This window comes from Andrographis paniculata, unplaced genomic scaffold (genome assembly GCF_009805555.1).
Source record: "Andrographis paniculata isolate CXL003 unplaced genomic scaffold, ASM980555v1 Contig12END, whole genome shotgun sequence".
NCBI classification, from domain to species: Eukaryota; Viridiplantae; Streptophyta; class Magnoliopsida; order Lamiales; family Acanthaceae; genus Andrographis; species Andrographis paniculata.
In genome coordinates, this window is record NW_026137402.1 from 2,932,904 (window position 1) to 2,950,046 (window position 17,143).

Here is a 17,143-nt window from a genome sequence, read left to right on the forward strand (position 1 = left end):
GTAGAATGTCAAATATCAAGCATATCAAAACAACCTTGAGTATAACAAAAAAATTAGATCCGATCGAATGACATCTAAAAGTAAATGATTAACAAAGTTAACAACATAAGAAAGGAGAAATTTTTTCGAACTTTGAGTGTATAAAAAAAACCTTGACCATATGGAAAATGTGATGCATTCAGATGACAACTAAACATAATAGATTAAAAATACTGACAACATAAAAAGGGAAAAAAACTAAAAATATATATTAAAAAATGAATAGAATTTTTGAACCTCGAGTGCATCGGAAAATACTTGAGCTCATCAAACTAAATATGATCATATAACAACAAAACATAAATGATTAAAAAGCAACGGCAGTGTATTAAAGGGAAAAACAAAAAAATTGAACCTCAAGTTTATTGAAAGAAATTTGTGTATACAAAATTGGATCTACTCATATGACAACTAAACATAACTTATTACAAACATCGACAATGCATAAAAGAAAAAATATAATAATAACCACTACAAAAAAAAATAGTATATTTGTAACAGAATTTCGTTCCTAAAGTTCATGTAGCTAACGTAATTCCATCTCTAATATCATTAGTAACAGAAAAAGTGAATTTATAAATGAAAAAATCTGATTACAAAATTAATAATTTCTTATAGTGAACATCCGAAAGAACCTTGAGCACAAAAGAAAAGTTAGATCTAATTAGTTGCCGCTAAACATGTATAATTAACAGAGTTGATTAAGTATTTTGTTGGATCCAAAATATTCACTTCTTCAAACTCAAATTTTATCTCTTATAATGCACAAAATAGTGAAAAAAAATTAAAGTAGATTGAATGTCTAGATACTTTTTTGTCTATTCATTACTGAATTATCCTTGTAAAGTATCGTGTATTGTAATTCATATGTAATAAGAACATTGAATATTGTTGTCTACTATGTCTTATCGGATTCTTATTTTGTTGTGTATTATATGTGCATTATCCATATATAATTAGAATTGTAAGTGTCTTTCAAGAACCTTGTTTATTGTTATTTGTGTGACTTGTTACTATATTTTCTTATACTATATATGTTATTATCTATATGGAATAGGTATTTTTTGTTGTCGTTGACTTTCTGTAATGTAGCTTTATTATTTTTCACATATTTAATGTATACAACTAAATTATTTTTTTCAAGTAGTAAAAAAAAAAAAAAATTTAATGCAAGGTGAACTTTTATCTATTTGTTAAATTATATCAAAGAAATTTTAAAAATATACCTATCTTTAATTTTGTTATTATTATGCCTTGGTAATTTTACTAATGTTCAAGACACTGGAAATTCTAAACTTCATAAAAAAATCTTTACAAATCACAATTCATCCATTTCAAAATTCATCATAAACCTACAAAGACTATTAATCCATTATATTTTGTTTATATCATAGAATAATCTGAAACTACCAATTGATAAGAGGAAAATAAAGAAATTAAAATATTCCAAACTTGTGCAGAAACTATACAATTCACAAACAATTGTCTGTTTCTTGCAAAAAAAACTTTCAAGTCAACACACACACACACGTTGTATTCTCAAGCTTTGATGCGTAAGGACTGGATCAAATCGGCGCTCTTGGGCTGGTGGATGATCTTTTCAAACATATCTTTCTTCATTGCATGCTGGACCATTTCTTAGAGAATCTTGTCCTCAATCTCCGGCAGCTGCTGCCTTGATAAGTCCTCGTTCGAAGAAGAGCAGAAGACTATCTCCGATAGCAGCTCTTTCTCAGCTTGCCGGCAATATTTATCCGCCTCAATGGTGCCAGCAGTCATCAGATGATAGGTATGGACAAACTTCTTTGCCCAATCCTATAAGCCCGACAAATTGCCTACTGTTGCACTGAAGGATTCCAGACGACGTCTAGCAGAATGACCCTCGAAGCCCCAACCAGACTTATGCCCTCAGAGCAGCACCTCATCGACACCAGCATGATCTTTGAATCATTTTCTCGATCATTGAATGCGTCCCTCACATTCTGACATTGCTTCTTCTGTAGCCTTCCTTCCAGCCTCAGAATTTCCTTGCCGTCGTTCCACTGGAAGGTCGCGGTCAGATGCTCTTTGATCAGCTCCAAGGGCGGAATGTACTGGCTGAAGATGAGCACTTTTTCATTCAGCAGAGTACACAGGCGGACAAACTCGAGGATAAATTTTGTTTTGACTCCTTCCCCAGGATTGAGCTTCGACTCCTCCACTGCTTGCATATTGATTCCATTGGTTGGCACTTGCGACTTGCATTTTTTGATGAGGTAAGGATGAACAGATACCAGTGAATATCCAAACTCACTCGTAAGTGTTTTCATTAACCATTCCTCTTCCAACCGGTCGATCAGTCGCTTCTGCAATCCAGTCGGTTTAAGGAGGATGACACAGTCTCTTAATCCCGGGAGATTATTTTGGAGGACTGTTCCCTTGTGCACGTGCACAAAGGGTACCATGGAGACTTTGAGCCTCTCCACTGCATGATTGATGGCTTCGGGAAGCAAAGTAGGCCGAGAGATCTGGGCTCTCTTATCTGAATGCAGGATTTCAGCAAACTTCCGATCCTGCATAATCTCTTCTGCGACTGTCGGCCTGACGATCTTCAGGGTGTTGAACAGCTCCTCGAAGTTGTTCTGGAATGGCGTCCCAGATAATATGACGCGCTTTTCCGTCTTGAGCTGAACTAGTGAAGCCCAAATCTTACTCCTGTGGTTACGAGGAGTATGACCTTCGTCAAGAACCACTAGTCCAGGCATCTCAAGAAGGATCGACCTCAGAACTTCCAAGTTCTATTCAGCCCCCGTTCTGTGCCCCCCCTCCTCCTTCTGCGCCGTTAGCTTCTCGAAGAGATTGTAGCTAATCCCCAAAAGACCTCCCCCTCTCTTCCATGTATATATTTTGACCATGCGGATTGCGTCAATATCCCGGCTTTTGATCCTCGCCCCTTTGAAGAGATGGTCAGCAGCCGCACTCTCGTCGCCAACCAATGCCGCATTGTTCTAAGTTGTGGAAATTAAACCCAGGGTTCCACCTTCTGAACTCTCCTTCCCAGGTAGCAAGTATGTTGGCTGGGACGATGATCATCGGCAGGCAATTTGGAAACATCTTCAGATACGTCTTGACGAACACAATGGTGAGACGAGTCTTTCCAGTCCCCGGTGCATGAGAAATAATGCATCCACCCAATCCAGGTAGATTTGAGTTCCTTAACTCAGCAATATCAGTACTGCCTGCAAAGTTCTTCCATAGGAACTCAAATCCTTCTTGCTGGTGTTCGTACATTGTTTCTCGCACACCAGCGTCGATGCTCCAAACTGAGCCGCTTGTCCAGCTGCTGCTTACAGTGGCTGCATCTGCTACCGGGAGGCTAATGGCTCTGAGATCCAGAGCCTCCCTTTGCTCCTCCTTCTTCTTCTTTTCCGGAGCACGATGAGCTTTCATTGCCTGCAAAAAAAGAGAAAGAAGAAGTCATATAAAGGGTAGCTGTAGAAATTTTAAATCAGTCTAAAATTAAAAGTAGCAATTTTGATGTTACTTACCCACGGAGGAAGTACGTCTTTTGGTTGAATCGCCACATATTGACAGTAGCGACAATACCATCCTTTATCGTCTTCTAATGTCAAGACATGAAGCCCTCGAGCGCATCTGCGCTCCTGAGTGTCCTCGTCATCCTCCGCTTGAACAACCTACAAGTCGTGAATAATAATAATAATAATAGTGCCGAATTAGTTCTCCATCAGTGTCGAATCAGTTCTTGTCTATTTTTTCGAATATAGAAAGTAATTTACACAGGTGTTGAAAGTGATTAACTTACCCGGCGGTTGGTACTTGTTCCTATTTGCTCCACAGCGCAGTTAAAGTTCATTTCCTCGAACAACTCGTCCATATCCTTCGCCCACTCAGCTTCTCTTCGATCTTCTTCAGGCACTGGCACGATGTCATCTTCAAATCGGAACTTCTTGGGAAGGGGAGGGTAGTCTCCATCCGCAGCCCCACTCCCTTGTCCGAGAACAGATCCCTCTAGGATCTTGGAGATGAATTTTATTGGCTTCGCCTTCTTTGCTTTAGCCCCCGTCATAAATTTCATCATCTCCTTGAGCCAATACGGCATCTCTTCTCCACCATTGTTGTTTCTGCTGATCGGTGCAGCATTTGAGACCGAGGCAGGGCGCGCTCCTGCATTTTCCGACAGCCTCCTCTTCTTCGTCCTCCTCCGAGGAGAGGTCGTTGGAGCCCTTCGTTTTGAAGGTCTGATGCTGCGCCGCCCTGAAGCCCCCGCAGGCAAGCTGTCGTCTGCTGTGTCAGCTCTTCTATTATGCCTCCATTTCCTCCTCTTCCTCACAGTGAAGTCTTCATCTTTTTCATCAGCCTCGGAGCTGCTGCTGTCGCCGGACAAGCCACTCAACTCATCCTCGACATAAACTGGCGGCCGGCCGTATTGGTCCTCCTCGTGGATCTAACCCGACTTGCAATGCCGGAATCAGCATTGCATCTGCAGACAGCCTCCGCAAATGTCCCTCCTCCGCAACTTCTTTGCATGCTTCTGCGCGGGTGTTGGCATTGTCCCTGTCGGAGTTGAGGTCGAGTTCAGGGACTGCTCAGGTCCAAAAATTGGAGCATAAATATCTGCTCGGTGATTTTCATTGACCTGTAGATTATGAAAATTCAAGTTTTGTTCATAAAATGCATTCTAGAATTAATCGAATGATTGAACTCATTTTTAGAACTTTTTTAATCTATTAATTCGCACCTGATGGTCGTCGGATCCGGCCGTTGTAGTAGTGGGAACATTCTTCCCCTCCATTTGAGAATCTGCAACCATGTTGGGAACATCCTCCCCTTCCATTTGAGAATCCAATGATTTGTAATTATCCATTTTGTAAGAACTGAGCAAATGATAGCAATTTGCAAATTCTTCTTCTTTTGGATTGATTGTCTGAGTAAATTGTTGAAGACTGATTTGAGGAATTATTTAAAGACAATTTGAAAGGAATAAGTGCAAGAGTTATGATAAGTGGATTTCCTTATCAAAATCTATGTAAAAAGATGCTTTGTTTGTTCAAAACAGTTTTCTTTGTTTGAAATTTTGAATTTTAAGGTTATTTTTTATTTTTTTTCCTATTTTATTAGTATATAATTTTTTTATTTTTTTATAAATAAAAAAATATAATATTTTATTTGATAAAAGTATAATATTTTTCATTTAATAATATAATTAATTTGTGGCATAAAGAGTAAATTTGTTGTATAATAATGTAATTAATTTGTCGAACAAATGTGTGAATTTGTAATTTAATAATATAATTAATTTTTTGATTAAAGTGTAAATTTGTTGTTTAAGAGTGTAATTAATGTGTCGATTAAAGTGTAAATTTATCGTTTAATCATGTAATTAATTTGTCGATGAAAAACTATGAATGTGTCCTTAAATGATCCAATTAATTGATTGATGAAATATATATTTGTCATTTTAAATTTAATGATGCGGTAACCTTGTTAGTTAATGTATAATTTTATCGATGATAATATAACCAATTAATTGGTCATTTTAAATTTAATGATGTGGTATTTTTTTTTCGGTTAGAGTATAAATTTTTCGGTGATAATATTACCGATTAATGTGTCGTTTTGAATTTAATGACAGTAATAACTTTTTTCAATTAATGTATAAATATTTTAGATAATAATATAATCAAATAATTTTTCGTTTTAAATTTACTGATATGATCGTTTTTTTTATTAACACCCATAAACTTTTCAAATAATAATATAACTAATTTATCAGTTAATAATATATTGCATTGAAAAATCTTGTAAAAATTTAAACAAAATGGAATAGTATAACATTTATTTTTCATTGTTATTTTTTTATAAAAATTAATTAATTAATAATCATTGTTGAATATATTAATTTAAACTAAAAAATAAATATTAGATATAATAAAAAATATAAGTTGAATAACTTATAAGTAAAAAATTTTAAATATCCAAATACATTCTGGTGTACTATACAGCTACTTTTTTTTTTCCATATCTGATTTGAATAATTTTCTAATTTTGCATAAATTATTTCAGTTTTTTCTTTTAAAAATTTATAATTTTACCTAATTAGAAAATTTATTGCAATTCAAATCATTTCCTTTATTGAATAAAAATAACATTATAATTTGGTGAGCTAGCTATAAAATTAATAATTGGTAAATTAATTATAATTTAATTATTGGTTAACCTATTTTATTTTTGTTTAGTAAGTTGTCGTTGGTCTTTAATATAATTATCATTTAGTAACTTACTAATAAATAATATAAATATATGTGATTTATGATTTTTATTATTTAAATAATATTTTGTAAAAAATATATTATCCTCGTGTATTGCCAATCTACTCATTTACTTTTTGCATTTTAATTTTTTAATATTAATTATTATATCAAAACATATTATAAATTAAGGAAAAATTGTAAAAATATTTCTATTAATGTCTTAAAATACTATATCTACTAGAGTTTTATAATACTAATATAATGATATTTTTACAATAATTATACAAATATAAAAGAAATTTTAATGTTAAAAACAATGACATGAAATGCAAATTGATAGATTAGCGATGGACGACGAAGGTAGTATATAATATGATTAAAAAATTTTGGAATGAATAATAAAAGAATAGAATAATTATAACAAAAAAGAAAATTTTCGTTTCAGTATATGTTTTCATTGTGTTTCCGTATATGTTTCAATTGTCTTTTATTAGTGTTATACACGTGCAATGCATGATTTTATTTTTTAATTCTTTTTTTACTGTAAAATCATAAATTAAATATTATAACTATTTGAATTTTTATCTATTTATTTATTAATTGATTTATGTCATAAACAATTTAGAGAAAATGCATGAGATAAAAATTTTCAAGATTATAGTGCTCCATAATAATACATAGCGTTGAAATTTATTGTAAAAATTTTAAACAAAATAAAATAGTATTACATATATTATATATGTTTTATTTTTATAATTTATATTGAATTTATTGTTATATTTAAATTTTGTAATATTTTTATAATTCATAATATTTTGTATTTTACAAAATAATACCAATATTTTATATTTAAAATTTAATTATTATTTTAATATTTTATTTTTTAAATTAACCAATAATAATTATAACAATAAAAATACAAATTTGATATTAAAATTAAAAATAAATTTAATTAAATAATAAATAATATAACTTTTTCTCATAATCTTTTAATAAATAAAAATATTGACAAATAATAATATAATATAATATAATAATTAAATAAATAATTAATACTAAAAATTAAAACTATAATTAAAAATTATATATATATAATATGAAAATAAAAATTTATTAAAAAGTTAGGATGAGTATTTTGTTGCGAATATAAAATAGAAGAGAGTATATCCGTTGACATGAGAGAGAGAAAGTGATGTTGATGATAAAAAATAGTGAAAATACCAAAAACAAATATCTCCATTGTGGATGGTCTTACAATCATAATTTCATTGTATGACATGCCTATAATATAATTGTAGGAATGAAATATATTCACTCACTTTCAATCAAGTTTTTCCTACGTTCTTATCTCAAATATCACTTCGCATTATTGCACACAACACACATACATACATCAATACCATACATACATATATGAAAAAAATTCAAAAAATATCTTCCACGTATGTTCAATTATTACTTTTGTTTTGTATTTATATCGCTAGCAAAATATATACTACATGTTATAAAAGTTTCTATTTTTGTCGTTTGACCGCGCGTGACATTCACACCATATGCGGTCACGCGCGACTAAATGATAGAAATAATAATTTTTGTAAACATGTAGAATATGTCAGCGAAATAAATACAAAATAAAAGTGATAATGAGGTATACATATAGAATATTTTTTTGCAATTTTCTCATGCGTATATTTATATATATATATAGTAACACTGCTGCATACATATATATCTTAGATATGGCGGCGGTTACAATGCTGAATAGCACACCGTGTGCTACCGGACAGCACAATGTGTTACCATAAACAACACACAATATATGCTAATATAATACAAATACAGCACATGGCCTATTTCACACCACACATACAATACTGATTTTAGCACATGATATACTTTTATACGGTACACGTTGTAATTATAAACAAACAGTACATGTTTTTATTATAAACAACACGAGTTGTATGCAATAAAGCCTTGTGTTGTTTCTATATTTTACGTGTGGTCCAAATCAGCATCCTAACTTTCCCCTTACATATATACACATTCCCATATATTATATAATATATTAAAGTAGTAAACAACTGTACAAATAATTAATATTTTTTATTGACTAATCATATAATAATATTACGACAAATAAAAAAAAATTAAAAATTATATATATTCCTTTATTTTTTTAGCAACGCTGTAGACTCCAAGACTCCTCCAAATATGAAGGAAAAAATGTCAGTAAAGGATGTTGTAGGAACGAGCTCGTGACCGTGAAGTCATTGATTCAAATACTTAGATGGATTCAAATACTTAGATTTATTCGGACGCGCCCTAATTGTAGCAGCTACATATTCCCAACGTATAAAAAATAATAATAATAATAAATAAATCGGTTGGAACAATTTTGCTCCGATTTAGAAGGATTCCTCTAATTGCATACGGCTGGAGTTGGTCGTATATTGATAATTCAATAGTTTTCTTTTAAAATTCAATGGTACAATTTTAGAACATATTAATAACATATGATCTAAACCTACGTGTACGTATAAACAAGTTCAAGTTTACTTGGTTCTTCATTCCATCTTTCAGCATAAAAAATCACCACCAATCTCCACACGAACATCGACCGCTGTTGAAATGGTGATAAGTTTTCGAGTCGTCGACGACGATCTCCCGATTCAAAACCTCCGACATCTTCTTAGCCACGACGTGACAGCTTTCGCACATTCTTACATTCTTCCTCACGACAACAGGCTTCCCAACCGCGCTCCCGATCAATCCAAAACAAATAGCCAATCTCACGCTATGCCACGCCGGGGAACCTTCCCGTTTCTTTATTACATCGCGCGGTTTGAACTTGGTCATCCCGCGAACATTCCTGTCTTCTTCTTTCCCTATCCTCTTTAAGACAACATCGAGAACATCGTAGACTATGCCGCTCTCGATCTTCGATCTATCGTGATTCTTGAACTCATAAATTCTACCTCGATATTCAACAATACTACGCCCGATTGTCCTTTCCAATCCGCGTTCTTTCATCAAAGATTTAATGCGCTCGACATCTTCCCATCTCCCAACTTCAGCATACAAGTTCGACAGCAAGATGTAAGATCCAATGTTGTCTGTATCTATTGCAGTCGATAAATGACTCGCAGCCATCTCAGCCAGTTCGATGTTTTTGTAATGTCGACTCGCTACCAATAAAGAGCCCCATATCCGGTGAGTAGGCGCCACCGGAATTTCCTCGATAAACCGTCTAGCGCGGTCAAGTTCACCGCTGCGGCCAAGCAAATCAAGTATGCATCCATAGTGTTCGATCCCGGGTTTGATTCCATAATCATTCTTCATCGAATGAAAATACGCCCAACCTTCATCAACGAAGCCAGCAACGCTGCAAGCCGTCAAGAGGGCGACGAATGTGATCGCATTCGGACCAATTCCGTCATTCATCATACCCTCGAACAGCCTAAAGCAACATTCGCCAAATCCGTGAATAGCGTAAGACATTATAATCGTGTTCCACGTGATGACATCCTTAAACACTATCCTATCGAAAACTTTCCGCGCTGACTCAAGATCACCGCTTTTGGCATACATATGAATAATTGAATTCGAGACTAACGTACCGTAAGAAGTCCCCGATTTAATGACATAGCCGTGCACCTGCTGCCCTTCTTTCGGCAAGGCTATTTCTGCATAGGCTGCAAGAATGCTCGCAAATGTCCATTCGTCGGGTAAACACGACTCGCGCAACAAAATTCGAAACATTTCCACAGCTTCTATGTTGCGCGAGTTTTGAACGTAAGCGCCAATCATGGCATTCCATGTGACCAAGTTTCTTTCCTTCATGCTATTAAATAAACACTCAGAGAGCGCTACTTCGTCGCATTTACCGTACATGTCAACCAGAGCTGTCTCCAACACTACATGACTCGAAAATCCTCTTCTAATCGCATATCCATGGATGGCTTTCCCGTGCGACAGAGCTTTAACTTTCGAGCAGGCAGGGAGCGTATTAATCAGCGTGACGACATCCGGTGCCACACGGTGATCGCGCTGCATTTTTCTCAAACAAGAAAACGATTCTAAACATCGGTCGTTCGACACATATGCGCCAATCATTGCATTCCAAACCACCACATTTGTTTCCGAAACTCCAAAAAACAGATTCTCAGCTAAATAGACTTCGCCACATTTTCCAAACATGTCGATGAGGGAACTCCGAATCATCGAGTCTAGTTCATGGCCATTCCTAAGCACCTGGCAGAAGATCTCCTTCCCACCTCGCAAATGACACTCGATTGAACAAGCTATTAAAGCCCCGACATAGCTGAACCTGTCGACTTCCATTTGATGTTCCTGCATTTTCCGGAAATAAAACAAGGAATTCCAACCATCCCCGACTGAAACATAGCCAAAGATCATTGAATTCCAAGAAACTGCATCCCTAACAGACATGTGCTTGAAAACTTTCTCCGAATCTTCGACACGCCCAGCCTTAGCATACATAACAATGAGTGCATTACTTATGTAGACATCTGAATCAAGTCCAAATTTAATAACGGCGGAATGAACTTTCTGCCCTTCCTTCAAACTAAACATCCCCGTGCAAGCTTTGATCACGAAAGGAAAAGTAAAATGATCGGGTTTGATATCTTCATTTTGCATCCGGTAATAATATTCGATAGCTTTTTCAAATAATTCAGAATCAACCAGCGCCCTGATCATCACGTTCCATACAAAAGTATTTGGTTTAGTCATTTCGTCGAACAGTTGGAGTGCATTTTCCAAGCAATCCGATTTCAAGTAAGAGAGCAGCTTCTTGATAGGTGAAACTGAACAATCCAATCTCCTAATCGTTCTTCCGATTAGAGAGCTTGAATTCCTCTTTGAACTGCGTTCGATTCGACGCTCATGGCTTTGGGTAGTTTTTCTTGAAGCTGAAATCTTCGCAGGAAACGCTACTTGCTGTGAAATCGTGGGCTCTAAGCGGCCGTAAAAACCCAGCAAGGCAGTCGCCATTTCCCCACGTTTTTTTATTTTTATTTAATCAATACAACACTGAACAAGTTAGATCGATGATCAGAATGGCCGAAATCGAGACAGTTTCCATGTTTTCCGATTATAAGATCGACGGCAGTATCTGCAGTTCTCGGTCGGAAATTGGGAGCATAATGGGTTTGGTCCAGTCAAATTTGGGCTTATAAATTTTATTTTGGCCCAAAAAAAAATAAAAAATGGTGGCACTATATTTAATTTGAAGGCGTCCTCGCATTTAAAATAGATACCTTCGTATGTTTTCAGAAAATAAAAAATAAAAAATAAAAAAACCACAACAATCTGATTAATTAGTGAGAATGATTGATGAATAATTTTCGGTTTGGTGTGTTTGAGTTTGAAAGTTTGAATCTTTTTATTCAAATAATATTTAATATTTTCTTCAATATTCAAGTTTATATTTTATTTAATTTTTTTAATTATTGGATTGAGAAGATTATATATTTTAAGGGTGTTTTTTATGACCTTGAGTGGGTCTCTTGCCACCTGCTTCAAGGGTCGTACCTTTGTTCGGTGGCACCAATTTAAATTTGCGTCATCCGCTTCAGCAAACATCTTCAACACAAATTCTTGTGTTTCAACTATCAAGACATGATGTCTTAGACTTTCCATTTACTCAGCCAAGGACCCCAATTGGTCGCCAATTATTTGAAAAAAATTTACCAATTAATTTCCCATGTCAATTTGGCCGATTCCCATAAACAATTGGTTGTCTGTTATATCGCCGGACTCCATCCGTCTCTCTATGATACTTTCAAAATTATTTGGACCATCATTATTCGCAGATGCACATCATCGTGTTGTCCTACTTAAAGAACAGCAGACGCGTCGATTTCTGCCTGGCAACACTCGACAACCCCTTTCTTCACAGTCCACTCCGTCGGGCCCTCTACGCATGCCGACTACGACCACATTTCCATCTACTCATAGCAAAATTGGAGCAACTGGGTCTACCTTGCCTCCACAGCAGCCTGTTTCGGCACCTTGCTGCTTCAACTATGGTGAAATTGGCCACCGTATGCCGTATTGTCCCAAACGGCCGCTAAATCCTACATTATTATCCGAGAAAAATTCTGGGGATATGGATCCTTCACCTCATTATGACAAAGAGCACTCCTTCATTCATGAGGCTCATTTGGACGGCGATGGTGAAGACCTTCTTGTCCTACGTCGTACTTGTTTGGCTCCGAAAACTCCACCATCCTCTCAGTGTAACACACGTTTTTTCTTTACATGTACATTTTCGGGCAAAGTATGTAATTTTATTATTGATTCAAGGGCATGTGAAAATATGATTGCTTCTACTGTTGTTGAAAAATTGTCTTTATCAACAAAACTTCACCCCGCTCTATACGATCTCATATGGCTTCAATGCGATAGTCGTATTATGATCTCTAAACGTGTTCCGGTGAACTTTTCTATTGGTGATACATATGTGTTTTGTTTGGTGTGATGTGGTTCTCATGGATACCTGCCATTTATTACTCGAGCGACCACGGCAGTTTGATCGTCATGTTATCCATGACAGCCAACAGAACACTTACAGCTTTATATTCTGTGGAATGCGAATTGTTCTCCATCCAACGGTTCAATGCTCTCTTGGGACCTTAACTCCACTACAAGTCTTATACTTAGATCAAGTTGTTTTTTGTATGAAACTAGAGCATGCACCATTTGTGATCTTACTATTGGCATTTGATGCATAGAATAATCACTCCACTCATGTTAATCTACAACCTCTCTTATCTGAGTTCAACGATATTTTTTTCATCCAAGCTACCGACTGGTCTTCCTCCCATCCGGGACATTCAACATCATATTGATCTTATCTCAGGTGATCCCCTTCCAAACTGCCCGCATTATCGCATGAGTCCGGCTGAGCATGAGGAACTTCAGCGCCAAGTTGAAGAGTTAATTAAGCGTGGCCATGTATGGAAAAAACTTAGTCCATGTGCTGTCCCCGCTCTTTTAACACCTAAGAAGGGTGGCACTTGGCGTAAGTGTGTGGACAGTCGGGCCATCAACAAAATTATTGTTCGCTATCAGTTCCCTATTCCCTGTCTTGACGATTTATTGAATCAACTTGGTAGGGCCACGGATTTTAGCAAGCTTGATCTACGGAGTGACTATCATCAAATTTGTATTCAACCAGGAGATGAATGGAATACCACATTCAAGACTCTAGAAGGTCTCTTTGAATGGCTTGTGATGCCATTTGGGCTATCGAATGCCCCTATCACTTTCATGTGGGTGATGAATCAAGCGTTGCACTCTCTTATTTATACGTGTGTTGTTATCTATTTCAATGATATCATTGTTCATAGTCGTTCCATTGCAGAACACTTAGATCACTTGTGTTTGGTTTTCTTGATCCTTCAGCAGGAGACATTTTATGTTGCTACACAAAAGTGCACCTTCTTAGTGAACCGTATTCTATTCTTGGGCTATATTATCTCCGGTTCGGGTATTAGTGTGGATAGTTCTAAAATTGAGGCAATTAGATTTTGGTCTATCCTTACGACTATCACTGCCGTTCGTAGTTTTCATGGCCTAGCATCTTATTACCTTAGATTTATTCGTAACTTCAGTTCAATCATGGCTCCTATTACGGACTGTATGCAAGGAAAAATGTTTCATTGGACTCATGAGATTGATTCTACTTTTGTCTTTATTAAAGAGAAGTTGACTAATGGACCTTTGCTTGTCCTTTCGGATTTCTCTGTTCCTTTCGAGTTGAGTTGTGGTACCTCTCACTTAGGCATTAGTGTAGTGTTGAGTCAACAAGGTTGTCCCTGGCATTTTTTAGCGAGAAAGTACATGGCCCTGGACTCGTTATAGTACATGTGATCTAGAGTTTTATGCTATTAAGCGGGTTGTACGTCATTGGCATCATTATATCCATCAGCAGGAGTTTATTTTATATACCGATCCTGACGCACTACGACACCTCAACACACAGCTTTCTATATCCTTTTGATATGCCTTTAGAACAAATTTTCTACAGCAATTTACATTTATCCTATGGCACAAATCTAGCACCTCGAATCGGGTGGCCGATGCCCTCAGCCAGTGCCACTCACTATTTCTTGATATGCGATCGTCTGTTCCAAGTTTTGATATCTTACCAGCATCATCTATTTTCATTCTTTCTTCGGTCCCATTGTCTTACAGGTATCGAAAGGTACTCGCACTAATGTCGGCTTCTATCGGTTCTTTCGCATCCCAGATAGCTAACTAGTCCTTTATGGGGTACTCCTCCTTTCCGATTAGTTGGAAGAAGCCCTTCTGGTAACTTATTGAAGTAGGCAAACCGAATTGGCTGGAAACGCCTTCTGTAATCAACAAGTGCAGGAACCTATGATGCAAATTAGAAGTCCGCCACCGCCCACCGAAAATCATGAAAGCCAGTTGCTAAGAAAAAGGTAGAACCAAGGTCAGCTAAATCAAGCTAAGCTCATTTATGAGAAAATAGCTAGACTTTAGGAACAAGGGCCTTTGAAACCAAGGAAAGCAGTCATCAACCAGATCGAGTCTAACAACTACCCATTTTCTCACCCTGGTGAATCCAATTGGAGTGTTTTTGTGTAAAAAATTGTGGCTATATATATGGACTTCGTGCTTGGCCTTCCCCACGCTCAACGAGGTTTTGATGCTATTTTTGTGGTACTTGATCGCTTCTTTCCAAGATGTCCCATTTTATTCCCTGGAAACGAACAATTGATATTGTTCATGCGTCCCATTTATTCTTTCGAGAGGGTTATCACTTGCACGGCCTTTCACAATCAATTGTTTCCCATCGTCATACTCGTTTCTTAAGCTATTTTTTAAGAAGCCTCTGGGGTGTGGCCAATACTCGTTTGGATTTGAGTACTGCTTACCACCCGCAAACGGATGACCAAAAGAAGGTCATAAATCGTTTAGTGGGCAATATGTTCCGTTGCCTAGTCGGTTAACATGTTTGTTCTTAGAACTCTTGTGTGAGTCAAGCGGAATTGACTCACAATTCAGTAATGAATCGAAGCACTGGTTATTGTCCCTTTGAGGTGGTTTATGCAGTTATTCCTAGCGGGTCATTAGATCTTATTGTTGTTCTTCCATCCGGCACTGTTGATTCACGATTCACATGTTGAAGACCTCATGACGAACTTTCTAGATGTCCATGCCTGGACTTCTCAACGCCTACAAATGTTAAATATAGGGCAACTGATGATGCTCGTCACCCATTGGAGTTCGAAGTTGGTGATTCCGTGTGGGCTGTCCTCACCAAGGACCGTTTTTCCGAGCATGAGTATAACAAATTTTCTATGCGAAAGATTGGCTCGGTGGAGATTATTCAAAAGATCAACCCTAACGTCTATCATTTGAAGCTCCCTACCCATATTCACACTTCTGGTGTATTGTGACACCCCGACCTACAAGCCACGCAAAGACGGGCGTTTCGGGACGTCGTAGATTGGCCCCACAGGTCAACGCTAATTCTTCCAACGTGCTTCTGTTTTCACTCGCACGCATGGTTCGCCAGATCGGCCGATCCGGAACCGGAAGACTGTTCCAGTTCGTAAAAAATATCCGATATTTTGACAAAATTCTCCCATCCATTCATATCTTATCTAAAATCGATTTTAAATCTTTTTCTTATCTTTTTTTCTACTTTTTATTCATTCCATCCGTACCAATTCATCTCAATTCGACCATATTGGAGAAGAAAACATATACCTGGAGAACGAGGTGTTTTGGTTGGATATCGCGGTGTTGGGAAGGTGGATTTTGGAATCGTCGGTGTTGAGAAAGAATTGGCGAAGAAATTTCGCTGCTCCTGAAGAGAGGCTATCGGCTGTCGCTCGCCGCTGCGTCTGTGCGCTGAAGAAGAGATTTGCGCACTGTGAAGTAGAAGGTGGGGAAGAACGCGCAGAAAAAAGAAGGCGGGGAAGAAGAACGTGAGGGTAAGTTTAATTATCATATTATTTTAATTAATTTAAATATTTATAAATATAGTATAAAATTAATTATTTTACTTATTTTTGGATTAAAATTAATTTTGAATTATTTTGATTAATTTATTTATTTAATTGATAGATTTAATTATTTTAGATTTAATTATTTAGAATAATTTGTTTAATTAATTGATATATTCAGTTTACTTATTTTGGATTGTATTTAATTTTTATTTAATCTATATAAATTGAGTTCATTAAAATTGATATTTTAGAATAACTCATAACTTTATTATTTAAAATTAATATTATTTTAGACAAAATTTGTATTAATTGTAAATTAATTATAAAAAATTAATATTTTAACTAGATTTTTTATATAAACAAATTAGTTCTCTATTTAAATTTTTGTATAAGTTTGATTTATTAATAAACTAATATATATAATTTGTCTAGTTAATTAATGAATTATTATTTATAAATATTTTAACAATTGTATTATTAAATTACAGAGATATTGGTTGAGATCATGCTACTCCTATCAGCAACTATAGAAAACAAGCAAAATGCAATTATTGTGGTAAAATTGTTCACAGCGGAATTACTATGATGAAACAACATATAGCACATATTACAGGTCAAGTTAAAGCATGCACGAGAGCTCCAAAAGAAATAAGAGAGTTATTAAAAAAACACTTGATCCAAGAAAAAAAGTATGCGAGCAGCACGAAGAAGAAGATGAAGTTTTTGAAATAAATGAAGATGAAATAGATGCTCTTGAAAGAAAACACTTAAAAAGAGCAATGGCTGAAAGCAGAAATATGAAATTTATGGAGCAGCAGCGTAGACTTTTTGTATCCAAAGATC

General features: G+C 35.7%; 1 protein-coding gene and 1 pseudogene across 1 annotated transcript; both read right to left on the bottom strand.

Annotated features, from left to right (window-relative positions):
* Positions 1-1,578: 1,578 nt before the first annotated feature.
* On the bottom strand, positions 1,579-4,903 carry LOC127252827 (SNF2 domain-containing protein CLASSY 3-like; annotated as a pseudogene).
* A 3,800-nt stretch (positions 4,904-8,703) lies between these two features.
* On the bottom strand, positions 8,704-11,430 carry LOC127252046 (pentatricopeptide repeat-containing protein At4g35130, chloroplastic). The gene has a single exon (XM_051276047.1). The coding sequence runs from the start codon at positions 11,304-11,306 to the stop codon at positions 8,883-8,885; it is 2,424 nt and encodes an 807-aa protein (XP_051132004.1). The 5' UTR covers positions 11,307-11,430; the 3' UTR covers positions 8,704-8,882.
* Between the last annotated feature and the right edge of the window lie 5,713 nt (positions 11,431-17,143).

Coding starts and splice junctions, on each gene's coding strand:
- LOC127252046 (XM_051276047.1), bottom strand. CDS start 11,306: ATGGCGACTGCCTTGCTGGGTTTTTACGGCCGCTTAGAGCCCACGATT.